General features: G+C 33.9%; 1 protein-coding gene, 1 non-coding gene and 1 pseudogene across 2 annotated transcripts; 2 read left to right on the top strand and 1 right to left on the bottom strand.

Annotated features, from left to right (window-relative positions):
- The first annotated feature begins 17,663 nt into the window (after positions 1-17,663).
- TRNAL-UAG (transfer RNA leucine (anticodon UAG)) lies at positions 17,664-17,743 on the top strand. Its single transcript has one exon. It is a non-coding gene; the product is annotated as a tRNA-Leu (tRNA).
- Positions 17,744-18,507: 764 nt separating this feature from the next.
- On the top strand, positions 18,508-22,806 carry LOC129307249 (LRR receptor-like serine/threonine-protein kinase FLS2). Its single transcript, XM_054948151.1, is given in 7 exon segments — positions 18,508-18,950; positions 18,953-19,661; positions 19,663-21,463; positions 21,465-21,627; positions 21,630-21,724; positions 21,726-21,831; positions 22,439-22,806. Coding segments are annotated over 7 exon segments (3,630 nt in total). The 5' UTR covers positions 18,508-18,538; the 3' UTR covers positions 22,783-22,806.
- An 83-nt stretch (positions 22,807-22,889) lies between these two features.
- On the bottom strand, positions 22,890-23,803 carry LOC129307250 (chlorophyll a-b binding protein of LHCII type 1-like; annotated as a pseudogene).
- Between the last annotated feature and the right edge of the window lie 316 nt (positions 23,804-24,119).

Below are 24,119 nucleotides of genomic sequence, written 5' to 3'. Positions count from 1 at the left end.
GAAAAAAACTTTTAACTCATTCTATTTGTTATAAGTTTTTTAATACTTTCAATTTTTTGTTTGTTTGTTATACAATGTGTTTTCATGATTCCGGTCAATAATAAATTAGCCGTCTTTTACAACATCCGCATTGATACTATTTAATGTTCAATTATTTTTTTTGGTCCAGCATATTTAACATTCAACTACTATTAATTATTGTAATTTTAATTAGATTATTTTTCTTCTTGATGATTATCATATTTGCAAGATTTTTGAACAATAAAATTAAATTACTAAATATTTAACTACAATGTATTTTTAATATACTCGCACATCATATGGAGAAGTAAAATCTAATTGATTAGTGGCAGAAGGTACAATTTAAAGAATTGAAACTCCCAAAAATCATATTTACAGCATACAAACCAACATTGATGCCATGTTTGGTATGGTGGAAATGATTTTTGATGGAAGTAAAATGGATATAAAAATAGATATGGAAGTGAATATGAGTTTTAAAAATATGTTTGGTTTGTTCATGGAATTGAAATATTATTTTTATTCAATATTAATCTTAAAAACAATAAAAGACTAAAATGCCCTCATCTCAAAAAAAATATGCCTCGTAGCATATCAAAGGACCACTATGTAACTCACATCAATGAAGAAGACAAAGCATACACTGGAAGAGATGCAAGCAGTTTGTCCTCTCCAATCTTCTTATCAAAAATTTCATCATCCAAAAAAACAAAGCCCCCACCCTTAGATTCTAGAAGGAACCATCATGAACCACCTTCGTTGGACTTTCGCCGAAAAAGAAGAAGAAGATCAAATGACAATATTGTGCTAACTAAAGAAGCTCAGGGTCTGGCTCAAAGAAGATTGTCGCTAGAACTATGTTGCTGGCTTCATCTTCCTTGCTTTTCGATCACATGGGTAGTGTAGAGAAATAGAAAAATATTATTTTTCAGGATAATATCTATTGATATTAGTTATATATCAGTAGGCTAATATAGATTAGTTTATCTGGTAGTTAGTTAGTTTCATTCTTGGCTTATCCTGGGCTATAAATAGCTTCTGCCCCTTTTTGTATTAGAGCGTGTTGATGTAAAACCCATTGGGTTAAGCAAAAGTGTATTATCCAATAAAGCATTCTTTTTCTATATGGTACCAAAGCCTTAGCTCATGATCCGACCCATTTCCTAGTCTGCCCGACCTAACTTTCATTTGTCTTCTTTGACTGAACCCTAGTCACCTTCCTTTTCGCGATTCTTTATTCTCCTCATGACACAGCGTCTTTTCCTTCCTCGCACACAACATAGCGTCCACGAACATGTCAGATTCATCATCTACCTTCAATCTTTCGGCCAATATTGGCGTTGCCGGATCAAGAAAATGCACAAGGCATCTTTAGCAGCAGCGTCCACACCACTCTTGACCTCAGTCATCCTTTGTATCTCCATCCTTCTGAGACACAGGTGACTTCACTTGTGACTCAGCCTCTAATCGGAGCTACAAATTACGCAATATGGAGCTGTGCCATCAAGATGGCTCTTCGGCCAAGAAACAAGATGGGTATTATTGATAGGTCCTATAGACGAGAAGCCCAAGATCCGAGTCTTCGTGGGCAATGGGATCGCTGCAATGCTGTGGTACTCTCATGGCTGATTAATTCTGTATTAAAAGAGATTTCAGCCAGCATCACCTTCTCAGAAAGCGCAAATCTCGTATGGGAGGACCTTCAAGAATGCTTTAGCATCATCGATGGATCCAAAATTTACAGTCTGCATCATCTAATCAATTTACTCACTCAGGAATCGATGACAGTGTCGAGCTATTTTACATGATTGAAGGAATTATGGGAGGAATAGTCTGTGGATGTACCTTTGCCCAGTTGTAAGTGTGATTCCTCTCTTGACTATGCAAGAACCGTACAACAACAGAGGTTGTTTCAGTTCCTTATGGGACTTAATTCATCCTATCAACACGTTTGGAGTCAAATCTTGCTAATGAGCCCTCTCCCGACAGTAAATCAAGCTTACTCATTGGTTTGTCAAGAAGAAATGCAACGCAACTTGACTTAACCTCCTCACAGCCTAAACAATGAAGGTTCTGCCATGACTGCTAGAGGACGTGGTAGATACAGTAGAGGACAAGGGCGAACAAGCTCATTGGAAGAATGCACATACTGTCACCGTCAAGGCCACAAAAGGGACAATTGCTACTAATTAGTGGGATTCCCACCAAGCTTTGGCTGAGGAAGAGGCACCCAAGATTGACAAATCAACCACACAAATGCCCCTATTAATCCAACTCCAATTCAACCACAAGAAAGTCAGCTTCTTTCCTAACAAGACTGTGATAGCATTCTCAAGATGTTACACAAAGACATTAAGCCTGCTCCTTCTGTTGGTGCTATAACCACAAATGACTCGAAAGAGTCGTTAGGTTTGGCTTGCAATATCCTATCTCTTACAGATTCAGCCACACATATTTCAAATATGCATAAACCACATTGGCTGTTAGATTCAGGAGCCATTGCACATGTAGTCAGTTCATTAAGTTTCTTTGATAAATTCACTGAGTATGCTGGGACTCCTATTAAGATACATATTCCAAACCAAGAAAAACTGACAGTCACACATGTAGGATCTATCATGTTGTTTGATGACATAATTCTAGAAAATGTACTTTATACACCTAAAATTCATTATGATCTGGTTTCTGTCTCACGCCTCACCTCAGAACACACTTGTGTTGTTGCTTTCTTTCCTGATATATGTGTTTTGCAGGACCTTTACAATGGCAACACCAAGACGATTAGTAAAATAGATTCTAGACCTTACATTGTAGAGGAGACTGATGTTTCTGCTTTGTAATTCCTCTACTTCTAGTAATGAACTTTGACATCTTAGGTTAGGCCATGCTTCGTTTCATACTTTTAAGCATCTTAGTTCTTTAAAAAGTGAACTATCTTCTATTGACACTGATAAATGTGATGTTTGTCTACAAGCAAAACAACCTCGGTTGCCCTTTCCTGATAGTAATAATACTGCTGCTCATTGTTTTGATCTCATTTATATGGATGTGTGGGGTCCATATAGAGAACCCACACACCAAGGATATAGATATTTCTTGACTATTGTAGATGACATGTCACGAGCAACCTGGGTATATTTGTTAACCAATAAATCTGAAGTTTTTTATTACATTAAAATTTTCTTTGCATATGTACAGACTCAATTTTCTACCCATATCAAAAGAGTAAGAACAGACAATGGAACTGAATTATTAATACTGATGTGTCAACTTATTTTCTGAATAATGGAATTGCTCATGAGACTTCTTGTCCTTACACACCTCAACAAAATGGGGTGGTTGAGAGGAAACATAGGCATATTCTAGAAGTTACTAGGAGTCTCATGTTTCAAGCTAACATTCCTATTAAATTCTGGGGAGAAAGTATTAGAACTGCTATTTATCTCATCAATAGGACACTTTTTAGAGTGATCAACTATAAAACTCCATATGAATTATTGTATTATAAACAACCTGACTAGAGACATATAAGGATTTTTGGGTTCTTAGCTTATGCAAAAAGGTTGAATGAAATGGACAAATTTCACCCTAGGTCTGAACCTTGCATCTTCTTATGACATCCTAATAATAAAAAAGGGTACCTCCTTTATAATATTATGGAACATAAGATATTGGTCAGTAAGGAAGTTATTTTTCTTGAGAATAAATTCCCTTACAAAGATGAGGCCCTAATGAATTCAAATCAAAAGGAAAACTCTTTAACTAAAGCTTTGGATCCCTTTTTCTTTGATACTCCATTTGATAATTATCAAGCTATTGATTATGTTCCTAATACTCCTGATATTGTTTTATATACTTCCTCCCCTGACTCTGTTAACAATAATGATATGTAGACCTAGTTTGATTCACATAATTCTGGCCTACAAATTGATAGTTTTAATGAGTCTGTGATTCTTAATAATTCAAGGTTGGAGTCTCATACTGAAACATCACCACCATCACGACCTGTTAGGCATAGAAAGCAACCAACTTGGCTTAGAAATTATGATTGCACAGAGTTAGCTCATTTGAATAGTGTTGAGGCTAAAAACAAGAGGAAAATTCTATATCCTATTCAACATAGTGTTTGTTACACCAATATATCATCCTCTTATAAAGATTTTTTTAATATGCACGGATGAGATCATAGAACCAAACACTTTTGAAGAGGTAGCCACGGACAGTAGGTGGATAGAGGCAATGAAGAATGAGATAGATGCCTTAAAGAGGAACAAGACTTGGGAAATAGTTGATCTCCCTGCTAGTACGAAAGCCATAGGGTGTCAATGGGTTTTTAAAAAGAAATATAATGCTGATGGCACCTTAAATAAGTTAAAGGCTAGGTTAAATGCAAAAGAATAAAATCAAATTGAAGGAGTTGATTACTTTGATACTTTTTCTCTTATAGTTAAGATGACCACTGTTAGGACTGTTTTATCTTTGGCTATTAAAAATAAATGGAGTATGTGTCAAATGGATGTAGATAATGCGTTTTTACAAGGGGATTTAACTGAAGAAGTCTTTATGAAAATACCACAAGGTTTTGCTAAAAATGGAGAGAAAAGGGTTTGTAAACTTACCAAGTCTTTATATGGGCTAAAACAAGCTTCAAGGTAGTGGAATTTAAAACTGTTTGAGTCTTTAGTTGCAGGAGGTTTTATAGAAAGCAAACATGACTAGCCCTTGTTTTCTAAGCAAAAGGGTAATGATTTAGTTTTAATTCTGGCCTATGTGGATGATTTACTTATTATTGGGAATTCATATTCTTTTATCTAGGAAACAAAAGATTATCTTCATAGTAATTTCAAAATGAAAGATCTAGGTCCTTTAAAATATTTCTTAGGTCTAGAAATAGCTAAATCTGAGAAAGGAGTTGTCTTAAACTAAAGAAAATATGCATTAGATTTGATTTTTAGTATTGGGTTGAGTGCTGCCAGACCAAGAAATGTTCCTATGGCTCAAGGTTTAAATTTGTACAGTGAACCTAGAAAGGGGGAGTAAGACCCTCTTTTGCCTGATGCAACTAGATATAGAAGATTAATTAGTAAAATGCTGTATTTGACTATGAACCGTCCAGATTTGAGTTTTACTGTGCAGGTGTTAAGTCAATACATGAGTAGTCCCAAAAAGTTGCATATGAAGGCAGCAATGAATGCGATTAAATACCTGAAGAAAGATCCTAGTAGAGGCATATTCTTTCCTTCAAGTGGAGGGACAATGCTTGAAGGATATTCATATTTTGATTAGGGGGCTTGTGCAGACACTCGAAGGTCTGTTACAGGGTATATCATTAAGATGGGAGGAGCACCAGTTGTATGGAAGTCAAAGAAACAAACATCAGTTTCACGTTCCTCAGCAGAAGTTGAATATAGGGCCTTAGGAAGTACTGTTTCAGAGATTACATGGTTGGTTGGTTTGTTGAATGACTTGAAGGTTGAGAGTCCTCTCCCTATTCTAGTACATTGTGATAGCAAAGTAGCAATTCAGATTGCTTCGAATCCAGTGTTTCATGAACGGACGAAGCATATTGAAATTAATTGCCATTTTGTTCGTGAAAAGCTTCAGGAAGGAATGATCAATTTATGCCATGTGCCTTCTTCAGATTAGCAGGCAGATATTTTTACTAAAGCTTTAAGTAAATTGGGTCATGAGAGAATGTTAGACAAGTTAGGAACCATAAATATTTTTAGTTCTAACTTGAGGGGGAGTGTAGAGAAATAGAAAAAAATATTATTTTTCAGGATAATATTTATTGATATTAGTTATGTATCAGTAGGCTGATATGGATTAGTTTATCTGGTAGTTAGTTAGTTTCATTCTTGGCTTATCTTGGGCTATAAATAGCTTCTACCCCCTTTTGTATCAGAGTGCGTTGATGTAAAACCCATTGGGTCAAGCAAAAGTGTATCATCCAATAAAGCATTCTTTTTCTATAGGTAGCCTTCATCATTGCCGTTGTCGTGAAAAAGAAGACCCACTATTGATAGGAGAGATCGTGAAATTGTTGGAGGTTGCCGAACATCCTAGTTCATCCTTGTTGTTTACAAACCTTGGTTCATCCTTACCATTTGTAGAGAAGGCCATTGTCGTTCAATTCGATGGATGAGAAGACAAAGATATAAGTGGAATCAGTGAAGGAGGAGGTTGTTGATGTTGGTGAAAGGAACAGCACGAGCGATGATGGCTGAGTAGCAGAGGTCAGAGATCGAATGTTAGAGGTCAGTTTTCATTATGCTGAGGTTGCCATCGTTCAAGAGAAGGTAGAATTTGGAATTGCAAAACTGAGATTTTTTGATGGAACTCAATTCCATCAAAATTGATGGAAATGATTTCTATTTGGAAGTTAAATCCAACCTCATTTTAATCAACCAAACATAAAAAAATTTCAATTCCAATTCCATATCCATTTCTACCCTCTCAATTCCATCATACCAAACGGGCCCTAATGTAGATTTCATTTCCAATTCTGTATCAATCTTCTTAATTCCAAGGTACTAAGCAAGGAATCAGCAACTATGAAATTCTTGGCATAATTATTGAGACCGAGATTTTAGGCTTTCTTTTAGAAGTTGAAAATGGTAATATTTAAAAGTACGTCAGTTTAATTAGCATTATTATATTATTGCAAATAAAATTAGTAATGTTTATTTAGTTATTAATTTATATTTTGATGATTGTCAGTTTCAATTTGTGATGCATCCCGAATGAGAATTCAAGAAGATATATTGGTCTTGAAAATAATTTAAGTTGTAACTAATTGATTTTTTTTGAAGAAAAACCAATAAAAAAATTAAGGGAGAATCACATGCAAGGACCTCTCAAAAAAAATTATTTACAAACAAAAATTAATACAAAACTGATTGATATTAAAATGAAAGTATGACTTGTGGTCAGTCTTTGTCTATAAATAATTTTTTTGAGGGGTTTTTTGATGTGACTTTTTCAAAAATAAATTATTAACCATATCAAGTTTATAATATTTCTTAAGGTTTTATAGCCTTGCCTTTTTCTTGTTTTTTTTTCTTGTTTTTTTTCTTTGTCCAGCTTTTTCTTAGTTATCATATCAGATTTTTGTCCAACATAACACCTTTATCTTATCCTGTTCGCGTTCGTCTCTTGAGATTAAGAGAGGTAAATAAGGTAGATGTAACGAAAACAAGGAATATTAAAATATAAAAGGAGACGAATGACATCAACGGGCGTTTGGTCTAGTGGTATGATTCTCGCTTAGGGCGCGAGAGGTCTCGAGTTCAATTCTTGGAATCCCCCACATATGTGAGGCCTTTTAGCTTCTTTTCAATTAGTTTTTAACCAGCTAACGTATCAAGTTCTTTACTTTAAAATTCATCAGGTTATGCATACTGACGCGCACGCGCGCACATCCAGTTTAAACATATTTTAGTACTAACTAAACCGCATCAATCAAAGGCTATTTGTATTTCAAGCGAGTCATTCAATTCCCACTATGCCTAAAAGCAGCGACCATAACCTGCAAGAAACTAAAATGATCGATCAAGTGGGTTTAGTTCAGACTTCAAAATCCAAAGAATAAAACCCAGATGGGCTCGTCAAGTCAGGTAAAGAAGAAATAAAAATATAGCTTACTTGGGTCAGAGACAACAAGAAGAGCATGGGAATAATAGTCACAGTTCCAGAAGTTGCTGCCCATCTCAGCATCGTACTGATATCTCTCACGTGATCGCTCTCAACGTAACTTTGCATTGCTCGCTGAAGGCTTCGCCACGTACCACCCTTCCTCTCGTAAAGAAACGTCACTAAGCTGTTCTTTTACATATTTACTTTACTGCTAAGCATCATCTACACCAAACGTTTTCATAACCAGAGAGTCCGTAGTATGTGTTTTTTTCGTGTTCATTGTCAAAATTCACACTATTCCCTCTTGCTCAAGCAAATTTAAAATCACTTAGCAGTTACAAGGCCAATCATAATATGTTGTGTGTGTGTGTGTGTGTGTGTGTGTGTTTTGAAGGCGAGAAGTAATTAACATAATTAACGTGTTGAAGGTGAGAAGGGAGAAGAAACATGAAGAGAGGTGAAAGTGGAATGAAGACACAACCATGTTGAGAGAGATCAAAGTAACCTTTGCGTAGCGAAAACAAAGCTATGATATACTGTGTGGTTACGATTAATTGCTGTGGATTGTTGTCATATTGAAAACCTTAAGGCAGGGTATAGGTATAGATGTTTTACACAGTTGATGCGTCAGTTTCGATATTTGTTTTAAAAAAAATGATTAATATTATTATAATTTGTAAAAATATATCTGAACATCTTGTTAATGAATGTTTGATTTTGAGTTTATAATTGATTGATTTTGGCATATAATAGAGAAAGGTATTTGGATATACTTTCATAAAATCATGTTGTTTGCCTTTAAAATTAATTAATTTTGTTATCCAAATATCAATGATGAATCTATCGATGTATCTATTTATCTATTTTTTCTTCAGGATTTGTAAAACCCGACCTGATTCAAGATATGGGTCCGCTCTAATAATTAATTTCATTAATTTAACCTGATTAGTATTTAAAATGTTTAATGATTCATATTACTTTCTTTTTTCCTCGAGTAGATATATTTGATCACATACTTATCTTGTAGATACTACTCATATTTTAATTATGACAAGTCATGGCCGCTACCTACCTGATGAAATACACACTGTAATATTCTAAAAGTTTACACGATTTTTTTAAAATTATATGATTTCACAAACCAATTTTATTTATTAAACACATACCATAATAAAAAATAGTCTATCACGATAATACATAGTAAAACTGTACTTTTCACCACGGTAATAAAAGTTTACCATCATAAAAAAATTTTAAATATTATTTGAAAGCCTTACCATCATAGAAAAAGGGCTATGATGGTAATAAGAGTCAAAATCATTTATAAAGTCTTACCATGCTAGAAAATGTTTTTTGTTACAATCAAAACATTTCTCAAGTTAGAATATCAAGGTAGAAAAGATTAAATATAATAAAATAAACTTACCATCATAATTTAAGAAGTTAGTAACTCAAATAAAGTGTACCTAATGGGATCCACTTGAAAACAAGTAATTAAATCCAATAAAGTGATATAAATGGTAATTAAAAATGAAACATGGTTTCTTGGGATTAAATTGTCCAAATATAAGTTACAAAATGGTAAAAGGGTTAAAATGACCATTCTAGAAATCAATTTCAAAGACATGAGCTTTTTTATAAAAAAAGTACCATCTGCTTGGTTATGCCATCTAACGTGAATTTGTGATGGAAGACATAAAGGGACCATTACTACAAAAAAAGGCATATTAGACGATTCTTTTTGCTAATATTGGATGGTTATAAGTTGTTTAATATGCCTTCGTCATATATTGGGAAAACAAATATTGGACATTTTTTGCAACCATCCAATATTATAATATTGGACAATTCAAAAAATCACCCAATATGTGGCCCAATATATGAGTTGTAGAAGAGAAGAACATATTGGACCGTTATGACTATAACTGTCCAATATAAGCGGCTTATATTGGATGGTTATAGTCATCATTGTCCAATATATGATGATATATTGTCATATATTCGGGTTGAAAGTTTATTATCCTTTGATAACATTTTATGAATAAGTGAAAGAAATGATGTGAAAATCATATCAGTTAACCTGTTGCTCGCTTTCAAATTGTATAACACAATAGTCAATTTTGAGGATTCAATGCAACCAATGTATAAAGGTGTCCCTGCATCATTTCTCAACTTTTCAAGCATTTCAGGACAGTCCTGAAGTTCCTCTTCAACACGGTTATCTTTGTCTATACTTTGTTTCAAAATCATGTAATAAGTATGTATTGCTAGACCTATGACTTCTATTAGTTGCATCCCTCGATTCACCATGTTTATGCTAATATGTACAAGTATGATTGAGTCTATAGCATACTAAATGGCCGTCCAACTCTCTTGTTCTAACTCTCTTCAAGAGGTCACACATTACCTAAGGGAATACAATGTTATTATGATCTGTCTCATGTTCTAGTGCAAATTTAATGAACTTCTTCACCCCATTCACATATTCTTTTATGACTCTATTTGTAAACATTCATTTCTTGTCCATGCTTTCTCTCAATTTAACAAAATTATTGAGAGAAATGATATTTATGGCTCAATCACATTAAAAGATTTAGTTTAATAAATAAATTAATGACTAACCCAACTAGTCATGGGCCACATGCTTTCATATTATATCATTCCTCTCTAAATTATTTAAATTTAAGATAATACTTATAATTATATTAGATTAATTGTAAGTACTCTATTTTAAACAAAAACTCGACAATATAACAATTTAAAAATGAGACTTTTTTGGGCATTTTGCCTTCTATTTTCATTGAATTTAATCTATGTACTGTCTAATATAACCTAATTCTAACTCAACACAATCCCCATAGCAACCAAATTAATAACAAATTTTAAAGAGTTAAGTGGCATTTTTGCCCCTTGAACTATATACGAAAGTTCACAAATGATCCTAAATATAATTATGGATCAATTTTGTCCCTCAACTTGTGACCCTACTGTTGAATAGTACCAAAATTAATAAAAATTAAATTTTATAGTAAAACACAATTTAGGTCGTCTTCCTAAGAGCCAATGGATTCATTACTTGAATTAGGATTATAAAAAGCTAAAAAGTGAGAGGAATTTTTTTCTGGAGAAATTAATTTGAAAAAAAAACTAAACTAAAGTCAGATAAATAAAGGAAATTCAATTGAGAAAATTACTAAGAACTAGCAGCATAGTCAATCACAATCTGATTACCTAAACTTAATCTTTCTCATCCACAAAATAAATTAAATTTATTTGACTTTATTATTTTAATTTTATTATATATTTCTCAAATTATCATTCAAGAATTAAACAAGCAATTAAGTTATGAAGTAATTAAAACCTCCCTTAATCTACAACTTAACAACTATATTTGTATATTAACCACATCAGAAATAAAGCATGAATAATCATTCAAGCTAGGTTAAATTGCTCTTATTTTACTATATTAATCGATTATAGCAAGTAAAATCTCAGATGAAAAATATATAAAGCTATGTTAATCAACAATAGCAATTAAAGTATAAAATTTAGAGGTAGAGAGAAGAAGAGCAAATTAAAATAAAGCTAAAATAAAATAGCAATTAAAACATAAAATTTAATTTTAAATGGAAAGTTGTCCTAACTTATTGTCAAATGATGGCAGTTTTGCTATCTACAGTATGCAACATGTCGCGGCACATGACGCCTGCATCACTGCACATGGCACAGAAAAGGAGGAGTCCTAGCACATGTACACAAGCCGTAGCGCATTGCTCTATTTTTCCTTTCTTGTTAATTTTCAACTTTTTTTGTGTATTTTCACTCGCACGAGGTACCCTATGCTTTTAAAACACTATTTTACTTTGATTAGAAGCTTGTTAAATGATTTTGAATAATTTTTAAACTTTTAAAATTTTGGATTCTATAAATTACAAACTCGGTGATCTCTTTTGGGTTAGTCCTTCGATTACCTTGGATTTTGAATGTGGGGTAAATTAGTAAGGGTAACCTTACTTATTTGCCTAGAGTTTTTACGTTTCTTAAGTTAGATTTTTGCCATCTCTTGTGAAGGCAATTTAAATTGTGAAGTTGGGCCTAGTTGGCCCAATACAATACCATACCTGATCCAAGGATGCAGACAAAGCCTAATAGGCTTTATAGCCCTCTCTAACTATCTTCAAACACATTTATCATTGAATTTCCTTAACTACCCTTTATTAACTTACTTAATCAGGGAGTTAACTTTTTAGGATGTTACATTGTAGTGGATGCATCATGTGTTGCAGTGGATAGGGCAAAATGCCGCACCTCACTTAGGCCACAATGTTGGGCTAGATTTGGGTCAATATCTGTTTTGAGCCCCATTTAGCCCTCATACTTCATCCTTAGCCCAATACAAATCATAATCAAGTGCCTAAACATATGATTAACCTCTAATGATCTCATTCAAATTTCCTCCCGGATAAAACCTCATAATTTTGAACCCTCAATTTCTACAATTAATTCCTAATTAAAAAAAAAGGGATGTTATACACTATGTCCACTTAATTAATAGTAACCTTCTCATGGATGAATTTAGATTCAAAACAAAAATTATGAAAAATTGAAAGTGCTAAGTTTACCTTTATTTTTTTTAATCAATGTGAGAAGTGAAGAGATACACAAGTTATAAAGATATTGATAGTGAAAATGTAAAGAGAGTAAAAGATTTAAAGTGATTGAAATTTCAAATAACATACTAGGATGTAGTGAAAAATTGAAATTATAAAAAAATTGATTAGGATTGGAAATAAATTTTTATATATCCAAATAAAGGATTTGGTATAAATCTAAATTCAAAACTCTATTAATTCAAACATACTATTGGGTTCTTTTTCCAGTTGTTTGTTTGAGTTGATTCTTGTAGCTCGCACCTAAAAATATGGCGTGTTTGGTTCCCCATCCTTTTCCTCCCTTGTATGCTTCCCTACGGTTATTTGAATGAGGGATAACCGGATAACGACAATTGAAGACATTACAAAAAATAATATAAAATAAAGACTTTTGAGTTATAATTTTTTAAAAAAATATAAATTTTTAAAGTTTAAGTAGTAAAAAATCTTTACTATTTTTCAAAGATTTTTATTTGTCGTTCTCCCCTTAAACAATGCATTTTTCCCCCCAATAACAAAACAATGCATTAAAGAAGAGATTGCGAAATTTTTACTCTATTAAGTTTTTAGTTATCGATTTAATATCTAAAATTCAATGTCTGTTAATTAAGTCTCCAAAATTTCAAATCCATGCAAAATTTGCATTTCCGTCAAGCAATGGGCTCATATTCCATCAAGATATATATATATATATATATATATTAATTTTTCTGTTAAGCTATATATTTTTGTTAAAAAACTTTAAGAAGCACATATAAATGTATTGTTTTGTTATTTAAAATGCAAATAACTAATAAGGCAAATGATATAAAAAGTTAAGGCAGTGATATTTTTATAATTTTAGTAAAGTGTAGTATAGTTTTTATAGCAGGTGAATTGTTGGCTCACTCACTCTAGAAAAATTTTTAAATGTCATTTTCTCCCCCTCATTTTGCTCCTGCTTGTCTCCTCCCTTATTTCATTTTCCTCCTACGCGCACGCCCCCTCCCTCATTTCCTCCTTTGCGATGCCTCCTCCTTCGACATCAGTAATGAAGCTCCTCCCTTGGCGAATGATCCTACCTCTCCCTCGGCTGGACGCCCCTCCTTCGACATCTGCATATGTTGGGCTACCTATTTTGGAGAGAATTTGTGAGGTTTATAAAATGTTTCATATAATTTAATAAGTTTTTAGTTTTAGACAAGTTTTGGAAACTTTTGTTGATAATTTTGATAGTTTTTTACAATTTAAACTATTGTTAGTTTTGGATAGTTGTTAGATATTTGATAAACAATTATTAATATTGGAAATTGTAAATGAGTTGTGCTATCTAATTTGGTTTTGGCAATTTCTATGTACAGGAATGGGCAAAATTTAAAAAATAAATATGGTAATAAAAAATTATGTACTTTTTACGTCAATTATCACTATAATCGTTGTAGAATTTCAAAGTTTTTACATTAGTCATGGTAATAATTGATGTAAAATCAATGTAGAAAGTTAGGTTTTTACATCAGTTGGGATCCCAATCGGTGTAAAAACATGACTTTTTATATCGATTGAGATTCCAACCAGTGCAAAAAGTGCCCAGTGAATTTTTTTTTAATTTCTAGATATAGTTTCAACATCAGTCATATAACCACTGTAGAAAATTTAGTTTTTACATCGGTTGGATAACTGATATAAAAAAAATGGGGACATTCTACATTTCGTGAAACAACGTCGCCTTTTTAATTGTTGTAAAAAGTCATTTTAAATTGTAGTAAAAAACCTTTTTTGTACTACTATAATAAGTATCTTAAACCCTAAACTATTACTTGAATAACATCTTAAAACCCTATTGTTAAGTTAGAAAGTGGTTATTATTTTTAAAGATTAAGATGAGTGCCACATCAGCATGCGATTAAACCTTATAACTACCATAATAATGACCATTTTCTCTAATTTAATAGTAAGATTTCATGCGCTCGAAATTTAAAAGTTAAGCAAAGTTTTTGTACATTTTAGGAGTTCAAAATTCAAGATGCTATTTGTATAATAATTTAAAATTTAAAATTCTAATCCTAACTAATAAATCATCTAAGATATGCGTTTTAAAAAAATTGACAAAACCTCACGTTATTGATATCTGAAAAATGGCTATTTGACATCTAAACATGGGAAGCTTTTATGGATGGCTTAATTTACGATATAATTATAACTGATCTATATGTTTTTTTTTTTTTTTTGGAAAACGTAAGTGGTCTAATCTCCCGTGTTAAATTAATAATCTTAACTGATCCTGACTCATCAAATTGAATTTTAGTGAATATCCTAAGTGTACTTACTCAATAAGTGTGTCCATTATAATTATTGAATTTCACCAATACTTAAAAATTATTAATATATATTTCTAATCCTTTCAAAAATTCAAAATAATCAGCATAATTAGAATACTTCATACTTATGATGTCTTGTCCAAAAATTTAAAATTTGATACATTTTGAATATTCTATGACAAAATCATTGATGATAACTGTTTGATTAATCAAATTGACATTATTGGGTCAGTGAGTATGTTTAGAACACTGATCGAATCCAAGTCCCTCACGCATAATATATCCAAGAACCACAACGCATGTTCCGTCTTTCCGCATGTAAATTCACATGAAATATCAAGATGAAAATCGTTTATTGTTGGTAAGAAAAAAAGAAAATCGTTTATAATATGATTAATAATTTCTTGGATAAAGGTCATATTTTGTTGTAGAACTATTAAAAAACAATTTTTTTTAAAATCTAAGAATCCAAACTGGCAAGATATCAGCTGTCTTAATTCTTATACCTTGGATCAAGGCAATCATAGATCGAGATTGACATGAATATTCACATCCCATGCTAGATACATATACTTGCATGCTATAACATGCCGACACTTCAAATTATTTCACGCATCCGTATGAATATCATATTTAATATTGATACTTTTTTTATATGTATTCATAAAGTATTAGAATATTATTTTTTTAATTTTAAAAAATTAATTTTCAATACATATCTAATACTTTAATATTGCAAGTCAATAATTTAAAATCAATATTTTAAGGAAATTTTTAAAAAAATTAAATCTTACTAAAGATTATGATATTAAAATTTTTATTACTAATATCTTTTTTTGATTTGTTTTTAAAGTCAAAGATTAGAAATTCCTTAAAAAAAATAAGTTTTTGATGTAATAAAAAAAATAAAAATTATAATTTTCTTGATTATAATATAAAAAAGCATGGGAATGTAATATGATTTTTAAAGGTCCTGATGAAAGAAGAAAGGTTGCACTTGATTATGCTAATTTCTCATCAAAAGCAAATGATTTTTTTTCTTCTTTTGACTCCATTAAAGATAGGTGTACATTATATTCCAAATCTTAGTAGGTGATGCATGGTTCTCCAAACCCTCTACTTCAAAAGCTTTCTCTTAAGTTTCTTGAGCAGCCTTGCTTTTCATCATGTTAAGAAAGGAATTGGAGTATCTACTCATTCATTCATTCATTCATTCATTCAATGAAAAGAAACAAGTTCAATCCTTAAAAGGTAGAAGACTTAACTTATGTCCGTACTAATTGCAACTCTTGGCTAAAAAAAGTGAAGAATATAAACAAGACAAATCTAAGATGTGGGACATTAGTCAAGATGAATAGGATGACCTTGATGGTGTAGAATTTTAGGAGTGACAAACTTATCTTTTGATGAACAAGATATAGAGGCTATCCTTTTATAGATGATGGTCGAGGGGAGAAGATATTAATACTATATCTATTAGTATGGACTAGGTAATTAGTTATAGATTGAATAAAAATATAATTAATAATTATTTTTTTCTTATTATTACTATAACAAGCTATATATGTATTCTAGTTTGGATATTTTTTGAATTAAAATTATATTTTACATATTTTTATAATTTTTTAGGAAAAATTAATCATTTGATTCTTGTAATTTTAACTTAATTGTAACTCAATCTCTTAACTTTGGCTTGTTATAACTTAATCCTTGAAGTTTTGCCTCGATTGTAAATTAATTTTTGAACTTTGTTTCTTGCAATTTAGTCCCTCAAGTTTCAACCTCTTAAATATTACTCTTTATATTTTAAAAAATAAATTATAAAAATTCAAAATATTTTAAAATTTTAAACCCTTTTAATCTTTATAAATATTAAAATATTAAAATATTTTTAATTTTTATAATTTTATTTTTTTGAATTACAAGGTCACGGTAAAATCGTGCAAAAGACTAAAATCTAGTCATATTTAAAACCATAAGATTTCTACAATTATGCGGTGGTTCATCAAAATTATAATATTAAAGGTATCATACAGAGGCTTGTGAGCTAAAATATCAGCATATCTGTTAGTTTCTCTATGAACATAGTCAAAAGTGACTATCCAATATTTCATAACAAGATCTCTGATCTTTCTGATAATGTCAGAATAAGGGTAACTCTCAAAGTAGATACTGTTAATGAGTGATGATGCCTCTATCGAGTTAGAGTAAATATTGATTCTTGGTAGTTTTGCATTCTAGCAAAGTTTAGGTCCCTCAAATATTCCCATGAGTTATGCTGCTGTGCTAGGTTGATATCCAAGAAACTTAAAAATCCTTTAATTCAATTACTCTTATCATCTCTGATGATGTTTCCACAAGCTACAGCATCATTAGTGTTGACAGAACCGTCAGTGTTGAGTCTAACCCATCCAAGTTTAGGTGGGTTCCATTTTCCTTCATATGTAGAGTTGCTTTTGCCTTAGTGGTTGATCTTAGATAGAAACTTCAAGTGATTATTTATCCGTTGAGTGTTGGAGAAGGCAATATTGCTATTGTTGAGCATAATTTTTTACATCTAGCTTTTTAAATATTCCAGCAAGCTTGTATAAAAAGTCTCTGCTAAGATATATAATTTTATTTTTTTAAAAATAAAGACAAATATTTAAGAGATTGAAACTTGAAAAACTAAATTGCAAGAAGTAAAGTTTAAGGACTGATTTATAATTGAGTTAAAACTTTGAGGATTGAGTTATAATGAGTCAAAGTTTAAAAAATTGAATTACAACTGGATCAAAGCTTCAAAGACGAAATTTTATATACATATATGCACATATGAAATCCTAAATTTTTAAAAACAGAAGCATTGGCGTATCATATATTTATCTCATCCAATCCCCATGTCACTATCTTTGCGTCCTAGCTAATATGAAAAGGAATCTTTGTTCTTGGCTCTGCGTATGCAGGCTCGTACCAGGATTTCGGGTTTCTGTTCAGAGACGTAACTGGCAGGTATTGGGGCTGAGATTATTGCTTAGGTTAGAATATATAATTGATCTCGTCAGACGATAAACAAACTGACAGTTTGGCCGAGTGGTCTAAGGCGCCAGATTTAGGCTCTGGTCCGAAAGGGCGTGGGTTCAAATCCCACAGCTGTCATAAATCACATATATGTTTTTTTTTTTTCCCGGTAATACTAACGTGGTTTTAGCCATTATGTCTTTTGCCGCCTCGGAAGATGTGCGAGATTCCAATTAGAAAAATGCCTCCATAACCGATGAATGGAAGGCATCACCATACTATGATTACCCCCGTTAGTTTCTTTAGCTCTGAGTATCACCAACCTTATCGCCAACTTAGTTTGTTCTTGCATATCAATACGGGCCCCACTCCGACTCCTCCATAGTCCATACCGCGTTTGATGCATCAGTTGCAGTATTCTTGTGCTATTTGTCATCTCTAACACCACTTGTCGTCGCTCACTATAATATATTAGTCCACTTGCTTCCCTTTTCTTCTGGGTCACTCACCACATGTTTTCTAATATCATACTCAAAACTGGATCCTGCTTTTGCGAAAATCTATGGTCATACTTGATTAATTAGTCCCACGGGTTGGAGAAAATTATTGACAACATTCGAAACTGTTAAGTTCAAAGTTCATTGCACCAATCGTATAAGACGCTACTATTGCTGCTTTTTTTGATACTGGGTTCTGAATATGGATAACACACTTTCAACTTCTCTCTCTCTTTTACAGTTACATCGTTGTCAACTCGTCGTTATCTAATGTCTCAATCTGTATTATAAGAAGCAACTTGTTTGGCAATACGCCAATGGCGACATGATTTTATGAACACTAGAAGTCAGCTTCTACATGGTCAGGTCTTTGTCCAAACAATGAACAATTTCGTCCTTTGTTAATCTCTGCTAATCATTGACTTAGCAGCATTTGATGTGTAAACGCTCTGTCACAAATGGGTTCACGACTCTTCTTGAAAGTCGAAACTTGGTCTATATAAAGGCTTCTTCTAGTTCAGCATTTCCTCATATCTGCAGACTTGAGCTAAGCCAACCCATCTTCTCTGTCTTACATTCTTCAATGCTGATGTCTCCAAAAATCAGTTTGTCTATACTCATAGTCTTGTTCATTTCCGTTTCACCTATACATTCAAATGCAGAATCAAGCTCACTAGCAGTTGAAATTGAAGCTTTGAAAGCTTTCAAAAGCTCTATCACTCATGACCCAAATGGAGCATTGGCAGATTGGGTTGACACAACCCATCATTGCAACTGGTCCGGCATTGCTTGTGATCCGTCTTCACAACATGTCATATCACTCGCTCAGGTTGGCCAGAAGCTCCAAGGGAGATTTCACCATTCTTGGGCAACCTTTCGGGCCTCCAGGTTCTTGACTTAACCTCAAATTCATTCTCTGGGTTCATTCCTCCTCAGCTCAGCTTTTGCTCCCAACTTACTCAGTGGATTCTTTTTGACAACTCTCTCTCTGGTCCAATCCCAACAGAGGTAGGAAACTTGAAAGGTTTGCAGTATTTGGATTTGGGTAATAACAATCTGAACGGAAGCCTCCCAGAAAGCTTATTTAACTGCACCTCTTTGTTGAGTATTGCTTTCAATTCTAACAATCTGAATGGTAAAATCCCTTCAAGTATTGGCAATTTGGTTAACGTTACACAAATTGCAGGATTTGCTAATAAGTTTGTTGGATCTATTCCTTCTCCTGTCGGTAAGTTAAGGGCTTTACAGTCTCTAGATTTTAGTCAAAACCAATTGTCAGGAGAGATACCTGGAGAGATTGGGAATCTAGGAAACTTAGAATATCTTCTCCTGTTTGAAAATTCCTTGGTTGGAAAAATCCCTTCTGAACTTGGTCAATGCATGAAGCTAGTGAACCTTGAACTATACACAAGTCAGTTGTCTGGAAGCATTCCTTTCGAGATAGGAAACTTAGTTCATTTGGAAACATTAAGGATATATAGCAATAAGTTAAATTCTACAATCCCTTCTTCCCTTTTCCAGCTGAAATCATTAACCAACTTGGGTCTGTCACAAATGAGCTAGAGAGAAAATATCTCCTGAAATTGGATCTTTAAGATCACTTAAAGTCCTAACGCTACATTCAAATAAGTTTACTGGACAAATTCCTTCATCAATCGTAAAGTTGACGAACTTAACTTATCTCTCAATGAGTCAGAATCTGCTTTCAGGTGAACTTCCTTCTAACATAGGATTGCTTCATAAATTGAAGTTTCTAATCCTGCACAACAACTTTTTTCATGGTGAAATCCCCCCCAGTATTGCCAATTGTACTGGTATGGTGAATGTTAGTTTAGCCTTTAATTCACTAAATGGGAAAATTCCTGTGGGCTTTTCAAGGATGCCTAATCTCACTTTCTTGTCTCTTACATCAAACAAAATGTCTGGTGAAATCCCAGATGATCTCTGGAACTGCTCAAGTCTTCGAACTCTAAGTTTGACTGACAACAATTTTAGTGGGAGGCTAAAACCTACTATCCAGAACCTGTTTAATCTCAGGATGCTTCAGCTGAATTTAAATTCTTTCACAGGGCCTATTCCACTTGAGATAGGGAGCTTAAATCAACTTTTGACATTAGCACTGTCAGATAATCGATTTTCTGGTCACATTCCATTAGAGATATCCAACCTCAGTCTTGTTCAGGGTCTCTACTTGCATGGTAATGTGTTAGAAGGCACAATACCAAATCAACTCTTTGAACTGAATCAACTAACCTAGCTTGACCTACATCAGAACAAGCTACTTGGTCAAATCCCAAAGGCTTTCTCCAAGCTTAGGATGCTTTCTTATTTAGACCTCCATGGGAACATGTTCAATGGATTAATTCCAAGAGAGTTGAGTCAGCTTAGCCAGCTCTTAATGTTAGATCTGTCACAGAATCATCTAGCAGGGTCGATTCCTGGAGATGTCATTGCACAGTTTAGAGACATGCAACTATATCTCAACTTGTCTCATAACCACTTTATTGGAGCTATACCAGAAGAGCTAGGTGCAATGGAGATGATTCAAGCCATTGATGTTTCAAACAACAATCTTTCTGGTGTCATTCCCAAGACACTTTCTGGGTGCAGAAATCTATTTAATCTTGATCTTTCAGGAAACAATATCTCAGGGCCTATTCCAGCAAAGGCTTTCAATGAGATGGACTTACTGCAAAGCTTGAACCTTTCAAGGAACAATTTCGATGGAGAAATTCCCGAGATATTGTCAAAGCTTGAGCATCTTACTTCGCTAGATCTTTCCCAGAATGACTTGAAGGGAACTATATCGAACAATTTCGCGAATCTCTCCAATCTAAAGCTTCTCAATGTTTCTTTTAACCAACTTGAAGGTCAAGTTCCATCAGGCGGAATATTCTCACGTATAGATGAATCTGAATTGATGGGAAACCCTGCTCTGTGTGGAACCAAATTTCTAGTGCCATGTAGGCAAACTCATTCACTATCCAAGAAGAGCATATCTATTATTGCCTCACTTGGATCTGTTGCTCTACTCCTAATTTTGGTTTTGGTAATTCTGTTTCTCATCCGAGGTGCCATATCACGTAATTCTGACAGGCTTGAGAATCTTGAAATACTAGACTACACATCAGCTTTGACACTTGAAAGATTTGATAGAAAGGACCTAGAAAATGCTACTAGTTCTTTCAGCTCAGATAACATCATTGGAGCGAGCAATTTGAGCACTGTTTACAAGGGCCAATTGGTAGATAGCAAAGTAGTGGCAATAAAAAAACTGAATTTGGACCATTTTTCTGCAGAAGCTGACAAACTTTTCAAGAGAGAAATAAGCATCTTGAGCCAACTAAGGCATAGGAATTTGGGTCAAGGTTCTGGGGTACGCTTGGGAGAGTAGGAAAATAAAGGCTCTAGTTTTAGAGTACATGCAGAATGGGAATTTGGATAGCATAATACATGATGAAGAGATGGATCAATCTAGATGGACATTATCTGAAAGGCTCAATGTCTTCATTTCTGTTGCTGATGGCTGGATTACTTGCACTCTGGTTATGATATTCCAATTGTGCATTGTGATTTAAAGCCTTCCAATATACTTTTGGATGGAGATTGGGTGGCCCACGTGGAGTGATTTTGGAACAGCTAGAATGCTTGGCCTCCATTCGCAAGATGATGCTTCTACTGTGTCCACATCAACAGTTTTCCAAGGCACTGTTGGTTATTTAGCACCAGGTGATTTCCTTTTTTCTTGATGCATTGGTTGTTAAACACACACACACACACACACACACCACACACACACACACACAGGGGGATTACAAAGGTTGCTAATTCATTTATATTGGTTTTTTTCACATATTTGCTCCTTTTTTTCTCTGTTTTCATATTTAGGTGCTTTGTCAGATGCTTAAATAGGTTGTCTTCTTAGTCCTTTTATGACATTACTATTTAGACACCTTTTAAAAATACTTAAAGAAAGAGGGAGAGTAAAACAAGGATTGAGGACATATGCATAAGCTCAAGTTGAAAATTCAATTGAATTATATTTTCATTTTTAGTTAATTAATTTGTATTGTAACTTACAATAAAATTCAATTATATTTAAACAAGAAATTATTTAATAGTTGTTTTTCCATACTCTACGAAAATTGATAAGATTTTACTATTAAAAATACATTTTGTGATAAAAAATGTACTACTATTTTTATCCTTATTTTTAATATAAACTAGAATAACATATAATCATAACTGTAAATTAACAATCACATATTAAATTTTAACTAAAAATCTATTCATAGTTTTTGATATCTGATCATAGCTACTTTTGTTTAATTTTCAGAGCTTGCCTACATGAGGAAAGTAACGACCAAAGTCGATGTGTTCAGCTCTGGCATAATAGTAATGGAGTTTCTAACAAGTATGAGACCGACAGGGCTTACAGAAGTGGATGGCTTGCCAACAAGTCTACGTGAAACAGTGCAGAAAGCACTTGTGGATGGAACAGGGCACATGTTTTCATGTTGTGGATCCTATGCTCCTTGCGACGGACCATCTCCATCAGATGATGTCTTGGTGGAGCTATTGAAACTATCATTGAGTTGTACACTCCCTGATCCTGAAGAACGACCTTGCATGAATCATGTATTGTCCATCTTGATGATGCTCAAGAAGAAAATGTCATAGGTCTCCATCATGTTCTTGTTAAATGATGCCTTCTGTGTACAATGTAATTGCTCTGTGGTGTTTATTTTAGTTTGCAGAAATGAATAAAAGCTCGAGCACTTGTAAGATACAGAGAATTGTAATTCATGTCTGCAGAAATCTTTTACAAACACACAACACCGAACACCAGTCTCAGCTTCACACTCACTCTAATTTACTCGACTTTCACACTTATACATGATAATGTACTACATTTCTGCTCACTTTCCGGGGACAAAGTTTGTAGCATAAGCCCAAGCATTGTTGTTCACTGGGTCAGCAAGATGGTCTGCAAGGTTCTCCAGAGGTCCCTTTCCAGTCACAATGGCTTGAACAAAGAAGCCAAACATTGAGAACATGGCCAATCTACCATTCTTGATCTCCTTCACCTTCAGCTCAGCAAAAGCCTCCGGGTCATCTGCAAGGCCCATGGATCAAAGCTTCCACCTGGGTAGAGTGGGTCTGTCACCTCACCGAGAGGCCCACCGGCAATGCGGTATCCCTCAACAGCACCCATCAAGATCACTTGGCAAGCCCAGATTGCAAGAATGCTTTGTGCATGAATCAAGTTTGGGTTGCCCAAGTAGTCAAGCCCACCCTCACTAAAGATCTGAGATCCGGCCTTGAACCATACAGCCTCACCGAATTGACACCATTACGGGCCAAGAGCTCAGGGAAGACACAACCCAAAGCTCCAAGCATAGCCCATCTGGCATGAATGACTTCAAGCTCACGGTTTCTAGCAAAAGTCTCTGGATCAGCTGACAGCCCAGCAGTGTCCCAGCCATAATCACCTGGGAACTCACCAGTCAAGTAGGATGGAGGCTCACCAGAGAATGGGCCCAAGTACTTGACACGGTCTGGGCCGTACCACGGGCTTCCAGAAGGACCAGCAGGCTTGACAGCCCTCCTCATGGAAATCCGGCCGACACCTTGAGTGCCTCACGGCAAAAGTTGGGGAGGAGAGAGCCATAGTAGAGGCAGCCATTATAACACTTTAGAAATATTCTTTTACTTCAATGAAAAGTGTGAATTAAGAGTTCAGAATGGAGGGATAGGTGTTGATACTTTTGTTGAGCCTGATAATCTATTTATATAACTCGTAAGAGTCCAATCCAAAGACCCCTATCTTATGAGATCTTTATCTGTATTTCTATTGGCTTAGAGTTTTATTGATAGCCTTGAACATTTTCGTGTTTCCCACTTATCACCTTCGGGTTGTTTAAACTCACGATGAGATCATAGGATGCCTGAAGCAATACTACAAGCACTTCCTCTATCCAATAAGGAATTGCCACGCGGCCTTCAAGATAATGGCA

This window comes from Prosopis cineraria, unplaced genomic scaffold (genome assembly GCF_029017545.1).
Source record: "Prosopis cineraria cultivar Desert tree isolate PC_DT_omini unplaced genomic scaffold, ASM2901754v1 PC3, whole genome shotgun sequence".
Taxonomy (NCBI): domain Eukaryota; kingdom Viridiplantae; phylum Streptophyta; class Magnoliopsida; order Fabales; family Fabaceae; genus Prosopis; species Prosopis cineraria.
The sequence above is the reverse complement of the archived record's forward strand: the minus strand, read 5'-3'. Positions and strand labels throughout refer to the sequence as shown.